General features: G+C 44.0%; 3 protein-coding genes and 1 pseudogene across 5 annotated transcripts in view; 2 read left to right on the top strand and 2 right to left on the bottom strand.

Annotated features, from left to right (window-relative positions):
* The window catches only part of SOD2 (superoxide dismutase 2, mitochondrial), a 43,407-nt gene extending 29,487 nt beyond the window's left edge, over positions 1 to 13,920 (bottom strand). Inside the window, exon 1 of the mRNA XM_011935005.1 lies at positions 13,834 to 13,920. The gene's annotated coding sequence lies outside the window, so the exon portion shown is untranslated. The remainder of the gene's footprint in view (positions 1 to 13,833) is intronic.
* Positions 5 to 1,019, bottom strand: LOC105506816 (annotated as a pseudogene).
* The window catches only part of WTAP (Wilms tumor 1 associated protein), a 40,775-nt gene continuing 29,753 nt past the window's right edge, over positions 3,379 to 14,400 (top strand). For 2 of the 3 annotated variants that reach the window (XM_011935007.1, XM_011935009.1), the window contains exon 1: positions 13,097 to 14,313. The gene's annotated coding sequence lies outside the window, so the exon portion shown is untranslated. Of the gene's footprint in view, positions 3,555 to 13,096; positions 14,314 to 14,400 lie in introns of those variants that run through there. The other variant, XM_011935008.1, reaches the window with a different exon arrangement.
* The window catches only part of LOC105506815, a 1,845-nt gene continuing 890 nt past the window's right edge, over positions 13,446 to 14,400 (top strand). Inside the window, exons 1-2 of the mRNA XM_011935095.1 lie at positions 13,446 to 13,507; positions 13,666 to 14,029. Coding sequence (XP_011790485.1) covers positions 13,446 to 13,507; positions 13,666 to 14,029 — 426 coding nt within the window. The remainder of the gene's footprint in view (positions 13,508 to 13,665; positions 14,030 to 14,400) is intronic.

The raw sequence follows: 14,400 nt of genomic DNA, 5'->3' as shown, positions 1-14,400 counted from the left end.
CTTTGTCTTTTGCCATAGCTGAGACAGCATTTTCGTGAGCAGCAAACTCAACATCTGCACTACCAGTAAACTCTGTCATTGAGTCCAATTTCAAATATGTACTCTCATGGGGTTAAGAGGTGAACAGAAATTATATCATTCTCAGTGGCTCTGTAAGGTAACCCCCTAGTGTGTACACAGTGCCCTGTGGTGCTCTGGAAACTGGACCCACCATCTCCATATCTACGATCAGACATTCCTGAAAAATAGTAAATGCAGTCTTTTCCAAATCTATCAGACCTACAGCCACATCCATCATTACAGCCACGATAGTCGTCATAGCCTCTATACCCTCCACCATAGGGACCCTGCCTCATCCTTTCAAACCCAGCTCCTCTGCCAATGCTATTATATCCTCGGCTAGCCCCTGGCCTATCATTGGGACCTGGCCACTGCACAGCCATGAGCTTGTGAGGGGGATCATAGTAGGTTTGAACTTCTTGGCTATTCTAGAAGATTTCAATGTACCTGTGCCCTGTTCTTTGCCTGTGTTTCTTCAAGGCCTTCTCAGCTATCTCCTGCGAAGCAAACTGCAAAAAGGCTTCCCCTGAAAGTCCACTCGCAGTGTTAATCCATTTGGCACAATTTCCAACCCTGAAAATAAATGAACAATCTCTTCCTTGCTACCGCCAAACGGAAGTCCACTAAGCCAGACGAAGCCATCACTGGCAGTATCAGGGCTATTCAGACCTGTGTGCTTCAATACCCAATCCATTTCAACACTGTTAGATTTGAATACTTCAGCGTATCTGTGTCCCATAGTTCCTCTGTCTTCAAAGCCAATTTCGCTTCATCTGCAGATTCAAGTTCAACAAATGCCTCACCACTTGGTCTGCCTTCTCTGATGTAGATGAAACAAGTATTGATGTGCCATTTTGTATTTTGCAATCAGGGAAGTGCATCACTTCATCGGCTGAGCAGGACCAGGGTAGGCCCCTGACCTTCACCACGAACCCCTCCCTGCCTTCCGTGCTCAGCATCGTGGCGACTGTTCACCTCTTGGTGGCAAGTTTGGCTGAATGCAATTTTGGTGTAGTGGGCAATTTTCCTCCTTCTGCCTTCAAATGGGCTATAGTGAGATGACAACCAGAACTACTTATGCTCACATTAGCAAGTGATCACATGAGTACACCAGCTTTACCTCTTATCTGTGCTGCCATCTAACTTCTCTGTGCCTCTGCTGTCCCATCTGTCACACAAGACTAATGCAGGCCCTCACTTCCCTAGATGTTGGGTTGTGAGGACCAAAGAAACATCATTCCCCATCTCTTTCTCTGCCTATACCTTTTCCTCTATTCTTTTTCCCCTCCAGAAACCTGATGACCTTGGACTTCCCTGAGTCCCGCACTGGTTGACACATTACATACTGATTCTTCCCTCTTAGGGAAGATGAGCCTAGCTTCCATCGGGAACAGACCAGCACATTACATCAGTCCCTTCTCCTGATTATACATTCCCTACTTCACTCCCAGGCTCAGCAGCACAGCCTCTAGATGTTTTGCTCTTGTTTCATCGCCAGGCGGTGCTCTTTCCCACAGTACTATAAAGCAATTCCTGTTTTTCACTTTGCTGAAAAGGTGTGCCAAATGACTGCAATTCTGTGTGCCCAGATTATGGTAAGCCTACCCTGGTGTCCTGCCTAATTAGTCACATCACAGCCCACTGGCATTTTCATCAGGAGCCTTTGCTTGAGTGGATGAGAGTAGGTTACAGATTCTTCTCTGTGGTCTGACTGGAGTAGAGCAGTAACTGTCTAAAGGTTTTCTGTCTTGGTAGACTGCCTCCTTTCCTGGACCTTTAGTTACACATAAAGGCTTTTGCAGGGGGCTGTTTTTGGTATGTGCTTGTTGATGTTTACAGATTGCTGGCTTCTGGGCTATATGAAGCAAAAACAAAACACAGGAAGTCACTCCTGTGTCAGTCCTTGGATCCTGAAGTCCATAGCCAGTTTGCCTTTTAGGCTTCTTCTGCTTGTTTTACATATAATACTTAGGATTTTTAGCCGTACTTGGTGAGAGGAACATGGTAAAGTATGTCTACTCCATTTTCCCAGGAGTGGAAATCTCCCAGAATTGTGCTTAGAAAAGGCTTGTTGTGTCGGAGACAGTTTTGATGGGAAGCAAAGATGGGTGGCAGAGGACCAACTAGGGGGCCACTGTTAGTTGACAAGAAAAGCTGAAGACCTGGATTGTCAGTAGCACTGGGAGAAAACTATTTAGAGGTTAACAAAGACAGGGAAGAGCAACAAAAACAAGTCTAACAGGCAGTCAATGTGGTCCACAGTAGAACCATTGCTTAAGGCAGAATTCCTCTGGCAGAAGTACGGATTTGCAGTTTGTCAACAGGCAGGTAGTTTTTGAATGGACTGTCTCCTGTTCTAGTGGGTCTTTAATTTGTGGGGAACAAAAAACTGTCCTTTCAAAAACTGAAGAGATTTGACTGAGTGTTCGACCAAACAGGATCTTACTGTTGCATCCATAAGGTTAAACATAATTAGCAAGCATCAGAGGCAAACAGAATAGCATTTTGAAAAGTTCTGAAAATAGGCCAGACATGGTGGCTCACGCCTGTAATCTCAACACTTTGGGAGGTAAGCCCAGGAGTTTGAGACCAGCCTGGGCAACAGAGTGAGACTCCTGTCTCCACAAAAAATGCAAAAATGAGCTGGGTGTGGTAGTTCACACCTGTAGTCCCAGCTACTTGGGGGACTAAGGTGGGAGTGTCGCTTAAGCCCAGAAGGTGAAGGCTGCAGTGAACCGAGATCACACGACCTGACTCCAGTCTGGGTAACAGAGTTAGACCCTGTCTCAAGAAAAAAAAAAAAAGTTCTGAAAATAAAATGCTTCAAGACCCTTATATTTTTATTGTAGCTGCTTTTTGTCTTATAAAAGTTTGGTTTTCTGGAAATGAATAATGACTTCTAAATTTTTGCTTTATTAAATTATAAAACAAGGGCTATGTACATCATAATGTAAAAACAACAATAAAGCAAAGTGTCACAGAAAAACCTAGTTTTGCTGGCACCTCTCCATTTTATTTCACTTGTTTATCATATAAATGCCCTTCCTCTCTAACTAAGTTAGAATGTGTTTGGCTATGGGTAACAGGAATCCTGATGAACAGGGTTTTAAATATAAGGACATATCTGTTTTACCTAACAAAAAGCCCAAGAACTGGCAGTCCCTTGGTGAGTTTGGAAGATTAACAGGGTCATCCAGGATCCAGGGACTTTCCATTCTTGACTCGGAATTCCCAGCAGCCTGCTTTCATTTTCCAACTTGTTGCCTCATCGTCATAAGATGGTTTCTATAGGTGCAAGCATCACAGCCTCTCACAGCCTAGTAAGAGACAAGGAAGGGAGGGAGGGGGAAAACATTTCACCTCGTGTGCCTCTCTCTTCTCAGGAAGGAAAATTTTTCTCAGAAACCCCGAGAGATTTCCTCTGATCCCAGTCAGAACTGCTCAACTGGCCAACTCTGCCTGCAAGAAGACTGAGCACCATCAATCACTATTTGGTAAAGACCATGATAGCCATGCTTACCTTAGACTAGGGGTTCTCATCAAGGGTATGACGGGAGGGGGCAGTATTGAAAATATAGAAAGGGACACTTTCAGTTGTCACATAAACAGAGAGGTGCTATTGGTATCTAGTGGGTTGGTCTAGGGATGCTAAATGTCCACAAAATACTTTTCACACACACACAAATTGTCTTGTCCAAAAACAACAGCACACTTGTTGAGAAACACTGGCTTACAACAGCCGTAATTCATCTCCTGGCCTGAAGACACTATGACTCAAACACAATTTAGAAGTTCCTAGATTGTGCAACAGGAGGAACATGGCTCCCAGTAGTGTGTACTGGGATGTTGGAAGGAGTACAGCAACGCCTAGTCATTCTGGCATGCTAAATCCTTTTCAGAAAGCTGCTGTTATTTGTACCGAATGGGCAACCAGGAAAGAATTACAGGGATCAGGACAGGGAAATTACATGCAAAGTGTGCCTTTATTTTTCCTAATGAAGGGACTTTTTTCCAGTAGCTGGACAAGCCTGTTTCCAAGAATAACTGACTCTGAGTTACCCATACCCCTGTTACCTCTGTTGACTAACGGATGCTCCTCATTCCCACCAAGGAGTTCAGAATGTTTAAAGCCTAATTCTATATTTATTTTTTTACTATTATTATTTTAGAATTAGAGACAGAGTATAAAATTATTTATAAAATAATTTATAGTCATACTGTTATTTTTAATGGACACATAGTAACTGTACATATTCTGGAGTATACTGTGATGTTTCCATACATGTATACAATGTGTAGTGATCAAAGGGTCATTGGCACATCTATCACTTCAAATACCTATTATTTCTTTGTTTGAAAATACTCAAAATCTGCTCCTTTTGAAAATATACAATAAATTACTGGTTATTATAGTTCCCCTATAGTGTTGTAGAACACTAGCACTTATTCCTCCCATCTAGCTGTACTCTTGTATCTGTTAATAACCTCTGGCTGTCCCCTCCCTACCCCCATCCTTTCCAGCCTCTAGTAACCACTATTCTACTCTCTACTTCTATGAGATCAACTTTTTTAGCTTTCACATATCAGTGAGAACATGCAGTATTTCTCTTTCTGTGTTTGGCTTATTTCACTTAATATAATGTCTTCCTGTGGCTAAATAGTATTCTTACATATATACATGGATATGTATGTGTATATATATATATACATACATTTTCTTTTTCTTTTTATCTTTCTTTCTGGGATAGGGTCTCTCCCCTCTGTCACCCAGGCTGGAATGCAGACGTGCATTCATAGCTCACTACAGCCTTGAACTCCTGGGCTCATGAAATCTCACCTCAGCATCCCAAGTAGCTGGGACTATAGGCACACACCACCATGCCTGGCTAATTTTTTTTTTTTTTTGTAGAGATGGGGTCTTACTTTGTTGCCCAGGCTGGTCTCAAACCCTCCTTGAGCAATTCTCCCACTTCAGCCTCCTAAAGTGCTGGGATTACAGAAATGAGCCACCATGCCTGGCCATATATACCACATTTTCCTTATCCATTCATCTGTTGATGGACACTTAGGCTGAATCTTTATCTTGACTATTGTGAATGGTGCTGCAACATACACGGGAACGCAGATATCTCATCAACATATGAATTTCTGAAATAATATTTTAATAATAGCCTAGTAAAAATTATAACAATCTACTTAATTTTTTTTTAAAAAAACTTTGAATATCAGAAGTCTTTGTCGTCTGCAGAGAAAATGAAGACTAAACATTATTAGCTTTAATTATAATTTAAAAAATCTAAATGTTCACTAAATCTGAAAGATACATTGGGCTGATATGCTGCATTGCTGCTCACAGTAAAATCTTATAAGTCAGTGTAAAATCCGCTAGACTAGAAAAAGAAGACTAGGAAGTTTGGTTTGCCTTCCTTATCTGTAAAACCACAAATCTCTAAGCTTGACACAAACTAAGGTAAATAAATAATGTTTCTTAGGCTAATCGCTAACGGTGAATAGGAGATAACCTGGCATAGAAGAGTAGAAAGAGCATTCCAGACAGAAAGAATGGACCCAGCAGAGGTACTAACTAGTGAACCAGCATGATATGGTCATAGTCACACCAGATGTGAGCTCTTGAGAGCACTGTGGATTAACATTAATGTTTTTAACCAACAACTCTGATCTCTCCAGGATCCCTGGATTTCTGGGTGCCAATACCAAAAGCTAGACTTACTGCAAAATTTTTTTTTCCTCTGTACTTCTGCAATAGACGGAATGTTTGCATCCACCCAAAATTCATGTTGAAATCTTAATCCCTAACGTGGAGGTAGGTGGTGAGGCCCTTGGAAGGTGATTACGTCATGAAGGTAGGGCCTTCAGGAATGAGATCAGTGCCTTTATAAAAGGGATCTCATAGAGCTCTTTTCCTGTTTTCACCACATAAGAGATAAGGGAAGTCAGCTGGTGCGGTGGCCCACGCCTGCAATCCCAGCACTTTGGGAGGCCGAGGCGGGTGGATCATGAGGTCAGGAGCTCAAGACCGGCCTGGCCAACATGGTGAAACTCTGTCTCTACTACGTCTCTACCCATGTCTGTAGCTGAGCATGGTGGCACGTGCCTGTAATCCCAGCTACTCAGGAGGCTGAGGTGGGAAAATCGTTTGAACCAAGGAGGCAGAGGTTGTAGTGAGCCCAGATAGGGAGAGGTGGCTTGCGCCTGTGGTCCAAGCTACCAGAGAGGCTGAGACAGGAGGATCACCTGAGCAAAGGAGGCGGAGTCTGCAGTGAGCCAAGATCGTGCTACCTCACTTCAGCCTGGGCAACAGAGCAAGACCTTTTCTCAAAAAAAAAAAAAAGTTATAGGCTAAGTATTAGGCTTATGGCAAAGAAGTGGCCAATTCACTTAATCTCAATCTAACTCAGTATTATGTTTTGTTTTGTTTTTTGAGACAGAGTCTTGTTCTGTCCCCCAGGTTGGAGTGTGGTCACGCGATCTCAGCTCACTGAAACCTCCGTTTCCTGGGTTCTAGAGATTCTCCTGCCTCGGCCTCCCGAGTAGTTGGGATTACAGGTGTGCACCACCACACCCGGCTAATTTTTGTATTTTTTTAGTAGAGACAGGGTTTCAACATGTTGGCCAGGCTGGTCTCGAACTCCTGACCTCAAGTGATCCACCCACCTTGGCCTCCCAAAGGCTGGGATTACAGGTGTGAGAACGATGCCCAGCCTTGTTGTTGTTTTTTTTGGGGGGGGGCATGGGGGGGGATGCTCTGTCTCCCACGCTGGAGTGCAGTGGCACCATCTCAGCTCATTGCAACCTCTGCCTCCCGGGTTCAAGCAAATCTCCTGTCTCAGTCTCCTGAGTAGCTGGGATTACAGGCGCCCGTCACCATGTCTGGCTAATTTTGTGTGTGTGTGTGTGTGTGTGTGTGTGTGTGTATACATATATATATATGTAGCCTGTAGAATGATACTTTGATGGCATTTCCCAGCAATCTTTCATCTAAAGGTTTTAAAGTCCATTGACAGTCCTTGTCTCAGTCAATTGGTTTATATCATGGTTATTTTCTAATTCTATATTTTATTCTATACTGATTAGCTGGCATCCTATACTAGAGATTTTCCATTTTATTAAAAAAATGTAAATATATGTGTATATATATTTAGTAGAGACCCAGTTTCACCATGTTGGCCAGGCTGGTCATGAACTCTTGACCTCAAATGATCCGCCTACCTCAGCCTCCTAGAGTGTTGGGATTACAGGCGTGAGCCACCATGCCCAGCCTGTATGTACTTTTTAATACAGTAATATGTAAATAACTTTGTGTGTGTATGGGAAAGTGGTTTCTCATTTTCCCAAAAATTGCACCAAGGTAAAGCAAAGCTCTAGTTGATTTCAGTGTTGTGCAGGAGTTAGTGGTACTGCCCTCATTAGGCACTCATTGAACAGTAGCACAAACCCAAGAAATGGATGTTTGTAAGTAACTTTCATCATGTACTGACATTTCATTTGAAATGGTCACTTGAAGCTGGTTAGACATTGAAACTGAGACTATAGTATGCCTAACTCAGCTGCTCAATATTTATTGCTTATAGTCTTATGACTCTTTTTTAGAATAATTATCTTTGCTATTACTATTAGGTTTGCACGACAACCCTTTCTCTTGTATTTTCTGTAAACTGGAGGTTGTCCCACTATTACTGATACTAAATTTGATGGGTTGGTTCAAATGGTGACCACCAGATGGCTCCACTATACAGGTGTATTTTAACCTTTTTTTTTTTTTTTTTTGAGAGTCTTGCTGGGTCACCCAGGCTGTAGTGCAACCTCCGCTCCTGGGTTCAAGTGATTCTCCTGCCTCAGCCTCCCGAGGAGCTGGAACTACAGGCGCATGCCACTGCACCCAACTATTTTTTTTTGTATTTTTATTTAAAGTTACTATTTATTTATTTATTTATTTATTTTTTGAGACGGAGTCTCCCTCTGTCACCTAGGCTGGAGTGCAGTGTCACAATCTTGGCTCGCTGCAAGCTCTGCTTCCCGGGTTCACGCCATTCTCCGGCCTCAGCCTTCCGAGTAGCCGGGACCACAGGCACCAGCCATCACGCCTAGCTAATTTTTTGTACTTTTAGTAGAGACGGGGTTTCACAGTGTTAGCCAGGATGGTCTCAATCTCCTGACCTCATGATCTGTCCACCTCAGCCTCCCAAAGTGCTGGGACCACAGGCAGCCACTGCGCCCAGCCTATTTATTTATTTATTTATTTATTTGTTTGTTTGTTTGTTTGTTTGGTGGAGTTTTGCTCTCTCGTTGCCCAGGCTGGAGTGCAATGGCACGATCTTGGCTCACCACAACCTCCGCCTCCCAAGTTCAAGCGATTCTCCTGCCTCAGCCTCCTGAGTAGTAGCTGGGAGTATAGGCATGCGCCACCACGCCCGGCTAATTTTGTATTTTTAGTAGAGATGGGGTTTCTCCATGTTGGTCAGGCTGGTCTCAAACTCCCAACGTCAGGTGATCCGCCTGCCTTGGCCTCCCAAAGTGCTGGGATTACAGGCGTGAGCCACTGCGGCTTTTTTTTTTTTTTTTTGTATTTTTAGTAGAGATGGGGGTTTCACCTACGTTGGCCAGGTTGGTCTTGAACTTCTGACCTCGTGATCTGCCTGCCTCGGCCTCCCAAAGTGCCGGGATTACAGGTGTCACCCAGCCTGTAATTTCTTTTACAATTAGGTAAGTAGCCTGTAGAATGATACTTTGATGGCATTTCCCAGCAGTCTTTCATCTAAAGGTTTTAAAGTCCATTGATAGTCCTTGTCTGAGTCAATTATTTCATTAAGGTTTCCATCATGGTTATTTTCTAGTTCTATATTTTATTCTATACTTATTAGCTGGCATCCTATAGTAGAGTTTTTCCTCATCAACTGGGGATAAACCACATTCTTCATTTAAAAAAACAAAAAACAACAAAAAAAAACAGGGTAGGTTGGGAGCGGTGGCTCATGCCTGTACTCCCAACGCTTTGGGAGGTTGAGGTGGGAGCAACACTTGAGCCCAGGAGTTCAATACCAGCCTGGGCAACATAGCAAGACCCCATCTCTAAAAAAACAAAAAAAAAGCAAAAACACTTAGCCAGGTATGGTGGTGAGCACCTGTAGTCCCAGCTTCTGAGGAGGAAGGAGGATCATTTGAGCCCAGGAGGTCAAGGCTACAGTGAGCCATGTTCGTGCCACTGCACTCCAGTCTGGATGACAGAGCAAGACTCTGTCTTAAAAACAAAAACAAATGAAACAAAAAACAAACAGGGTAAATGCTATGTCCCTTTAATAACTAATTTTCAGAGTATCAAATTGATGTAATAGATACTACTGAGGGAAACTATTTTTCCCTCTTCTTATTCTCTCTTCTCTGTACTAGAGAGCAGATTTTTATTTATTTAGTATTTGCAATCAAATGTATTCATTTTCTTTTTGACGCTAAAACTGCCCTAAATTTGGCCTGTGGGAGATCCTTCAAGCTGCCTCCCATGTCTCTAAAATTTATTTTTGAGAGACTGAAAATACAAATGGAAAATGGCCAGAATATACGTAAAAGCAGAATTCTGACCCATTACCTGCAACAACTAGCCCAGTAAACCAACCACTTATCTACCATAAGTGCTGTCCTCCCAGCCTGAAAGCCAAACCTACTATCAACCAGACTTGTAGGAAATCAGACTCCATCTCTGGTATCTCTGGATTGCTATCTCTGGTAGCAATCCAGGAAGCTAAATAATAACTTCTATGACAATCAGCTCAAAATGGCCAGGACTTAATTAAAAATTGACAGCTTCCCTAATTTTTGTCCCCATTTCTAGCTTATGACCATCCACAGAAAACCAAATATCCTCCTTTAACCAAGCCCATAGGATGCCAACTTGCAGTTAGCTTCCAGCTTCCCCATGCCACCAGCTTCCAGTCAGGCATACCTGTGAAACCTTTCCTTTTGTCCACTGTAAAGCTTTCCCGCTCCTCTGCATGCCTTTGAACCTCTGCCAAAACATAAGGGATGGTGGCTGACTCCCTTGCTACGGCAAGTTGTCAACAGACTTTGTTTTCTCATTTGGTTTGCAATAAAATGTATCCTTTATAGTGACACGATTTGATGAATTTTGACAGATGTATACATCCCCGTTAACCATGACACAGAACATTTCCATCACCCCCAAAAGTTCTCCCATTTTCCTTTCCAGTCAATTCCTTCTCTCTTCCCCTCCTAGTCAACCACTGATCTGCTGTCTTTCACTATAGATTAGTTTTGTTTGTTCTCCTAAATACAGCTGGCATAGCCTCATTGGTCTAAGCACTTCCTTTGCATTCAGGTGCAATGAAATACCTGGCTCATCTTGTACTTTTCCCATCCCAGAGCTGGAATCAGCCAATTCTCCAAAGGAGCTCTGGATCTTTTTAGTGGGAAATGGAATTTAGAAACCAAGATCTGGGTGTTAGATGTGCTGTTACTGTAGGGTGACCATGCCCGTACATCCTGGTTCACCTGGGACTCTTCCAGTTTTAACCTGAAAGTCCAGCATCCAGAGAAAACCCCTCTGTCTGTGGCAAACTGGAACAACTGGTCACCCTAGTGCTTCTAGGCCCTTTCAGTCCACGGAACTAGAACATTACTGTTTTTTTTTTTGCAGTTTAACTTTTTTTTCCTCTTTCTTTTCTTTTTCTTTTTTTCTTTTTGATAGGGTCTATTGCCCAAGCTGGAGTGCAATGGTGATATCACAGCTCACTGTAACTTTAAACTCCTGGGCTCAATTGGGCCCCTCGCCTTAGCCTCCCAAGTAGCTAGGCCTATAGGCACAGGCTACCACCCCCGGCTATTTTATTATTTTGTATTTTGTAGAGACAAGATCTCACTGTGTTGCCCAGGCTGGTCTTGAACTCCTAGGCCACTTTGGCTTCCCAAAGCACTGGGATTACAGGTGTGTGCCACTGCACCCAGCCCTCCAGTTTAAACTCAATATTACAGACTTTTCTTTTCTGAACTTCTTAAAATTCTTTATATTAGTTTTCTTCCCCCCCAAGGATCAATGAACTTCTTAAAAATTGTTTTAAATTTTTTAAAAAATGGAAACGGGTCTCGCTATGTTGCCCAGGCTGGTCTCAAACTCCTGGACTCTTACGATCTTCCCACCTTGGCCTACCAAAGTACTGGGATTACAGGCATCAGACACCTGGCCCTTCTCTGAACTTCTTTGATCTTGCATTTGTATCTCATTTTCTCATACACTGCAAGTCTTTGTACACAGTAACATTAAAATACTTATGTTATCCTACCATATGCAGTACATAGTTTCAAAACCACAGTAACAATGTTACCATTAATCATAAATCAGTGAAGCTGAAAGCTCCTTTGCACTTTTTTCATCCTTAGGATACACAGTTGACCCTTAAACAACACTGGTTTGAACTGCCAGGGTCCACTTATATGTGGATTTTTTTTTTACCCAAACACAGTGGGGCCAGGGACGGTGACTCACACCTATAATCCTGGCATTTTGGGAGGCTAGGTGGGAGGATCACTTGAGCCCCGGAGTTCAAGACCAGCCTAGGCAACATAGTGCTCTACAAAAACACAGGAAAAAATTAGCTAGATGTGGTGGCACATGCCTGTGGTCCCAGCTACTCAGGAGGCTGAGATGGGAGGACTGCTTGAGCCCAGGAAGTCACAGCTGTAGTGAGCCGTGATCATACCACTGCACTCCAGCCTGGACGGCAGTCAGACCCCATTCTCAAAAAAGAAAAAAAAAGAAAAGCAAGGGAAGGAAAGGAAGAAAGGGAAGGATGGAGAGAGGGAGGGAGGGAGGGAGGGAAGGCGGGAAGAAGAGAGGGAGAGAAAGAAAAAAAGAAAAGAAAAAGAAATGAAAGAGAAGGAAGGAAGAAAACAAAGCAGAAGTACAGTGGGATGCAAAACACACCTATACAAAGAACCTACTTTCCCTATGCTCAGGTCTGGGACCTTAGTATGCAGATTTCTGTATATGCTCCCAGAAGGTCCTAGATCCAATCTCCTGCATACAAGGAAAGACTACACTATCTCAACACAGATACACTACTAGAGTACTGTGTTCAAAAGCTCGGAGGAGCCAGTGGTGGTGGCTCACGTCTGTAATCCCAGCACTTTGGGAGACCAAGGCAGGCAGATCACCTGAGGTCAGAAGTTTGAGACCAGCGTGGCCAACATGGTGAAACCCCATCTCTACTAAAAATACAAAAATCAGCAGGGGATGGTGGCGCATGCCTATAATCCCAGCTACTCAGGAGGCTGAGGTGGGAGAATCGCTTGAACCCAGGAGGCAGAGGTTGCAGTGAGCTGAGATTGCACCACTGCACTCAAGCCTGGGCAACACAGTGAGACTGTCTCAAAAAAAAAAGCCCCAAAGAATAATTATTTTTTCTGTGTATCTCTAGTTGTATTAGTTAAGTTCATTTGTTTCTATTTGCTTTCAACCTTAGGATTTACTTTGTTTTCTTTTTTATTTACTTTTTGGCTATGTAAAACTAAAAGTTCAAAGACAGAGAAGTCTTGTCTCCCCTCCACTCTTTCCCACCACTCTTCATAGGTAACTATTTTAAGTTTCAAGGATATCCTTCCAATTCCTCCCCCAAAATAAGCATATATATATAAATATTCATATTAAATATTTTTTATATATTTAAGTAAATATATAAAAGCATATATGCTTATTTTTGCTTTTGAATAAAGTGAATACTTAATATACTTAAGCATTTAAGTGAATACTTGATATAACCTGAGACTCATTCTAAAGCAACACGATTATTTTAGGAATCTTTTTAATGGCTGCACTGTATGGATGCACCATTCCCAATCAGTTCTCTATTAATGGATATTTGGGTTATTCTTAACTTTCGCTATGACAGACAGCACTGCAATAACGTTGTGTACCTATTGTTTCCATGTGTGGAGCTGTACCTTCAGAATAAGGTTAGGGTTAGAAGTATAACTTCAAGGTATAAGAACAAACACATGTAATTTTGTACCCCACAGAACTTGAACCATTTTTCCACTCCCACCAGGAAAGGCAATTTCAATGTGTATTTCCATTGTAAGTGAGGTGGAGCGACTTTCTATGTTCATGAGGAACATAGAATTACATGGAACATAAAAAATTACTGTTTTTTTTCCTGAGAATCATCTGTTCATGTCCTTCCCCATTTTCTCCTTTGGCTTTTGGACTTTTTGTTTTCAATTTTTGACAGCTCTTGTGATACAAGTTGCAAAGATTTTCTCCAGACTGATCTGATTCACTGGGAACATACTATGACCATCCGGAGTGTACTTTAATCTTACCCTAATAGATCACCTTACTACAAGACACTCCTTCGGCGATGAACAGGTCTGAGAAAGCCGGCTACGGACAGACCAATCAAAAGAACTACGTGCTCCTCTAGTAAGTGTTTAGAGACTGCTTCACGTTCTCCAGGTAACACCGCCCTTACTCGGCGGTCCAGATGGCAGTCTTGCTTCAGGGAGTCTACTCCACCTGCAGGACCTCTTTGATTGGGTTCACTAAACCTCACAGGGCCGCCTTCCCCTCGTTCGAGTTAGCAAGGGGCCCTCAGCGCCCCGGACACAGCGCAACCTCCGACGCCAGAGAACAATAGCTCCTCGATGCGTCTCCAGAGATGTCAAGGACGAACGAACCCAGGGGCCAGGAGGCTGCGCCTCACGACTGAAGAGAGGCAGGATATCGGATTCTAAGTTCTCAAAACTTACAGGTGAGCTTCTGCTAAGAATAAAGGCCCGCGGCTCGCCGCCCACCGCTTCTCTCCTGAGGTGCCACCTGGTTCTCCGGCACGCGGAAGCATCACGGTTGAGCGTCGCGAACACAAAGCGGCCAATCACGCGCCGCCTTCGCCCAGATCCCTCCGCACGAGGCCGCCCCGCAGCCGCAGGTGGCCCCGGCGAGTACGTCCACCTTCTCTTCCCGTGATGCCCCGGGGCTGACCTACGACCTCGCTGGCCCGCCCCTCCCTTCGGCCGCTTCCCTTACCGCGCTAGCTGAGCTCCGGCGCCCGCGCTTCGCGCCAGGGTCCTGGGAAAGGACGGGGCGTGTTACCGGGGAGCAGCTGCTCCATTGCGCCTCGAGGCCCCGATCGGGCTAGGCTGGCGGCCTCCTTCCCTTCACCTTTCCTTTCCTAGCAGGGCCCGGCGGAGGGCGAGTGACTGCGGCCACGCCTGAAAGGCGACTCTTCTGTGAGTGGGCCAGAATGCGAACATGGCGGAGCGGGGAGGCTGGCGGGAGGCGGGAGGCGGGAGGCAGTGGCGCTGGCCTGCGGCGAG

This window comes from Colobus angolensis, unplaced genomic scaffold (assembly GCF_000951035.1).
Source record: "Colobus angolensis palliatus isolate OR3802 unplaced genomic scaffold, Cang.pa_1.0 Scaffold14, whole genome shotgun sequence".
NCBI classification, from domain to species: Eukaryota; Metazoa; Chordata; class Mammalia; order Primates; family Cercopithecidae; genus Colobus; species Colobus angolensis.
Note: the sequence above shows the minus strand (reverse complement) of the source record. Positions and strands in the feature narration are given on the sequence as shown.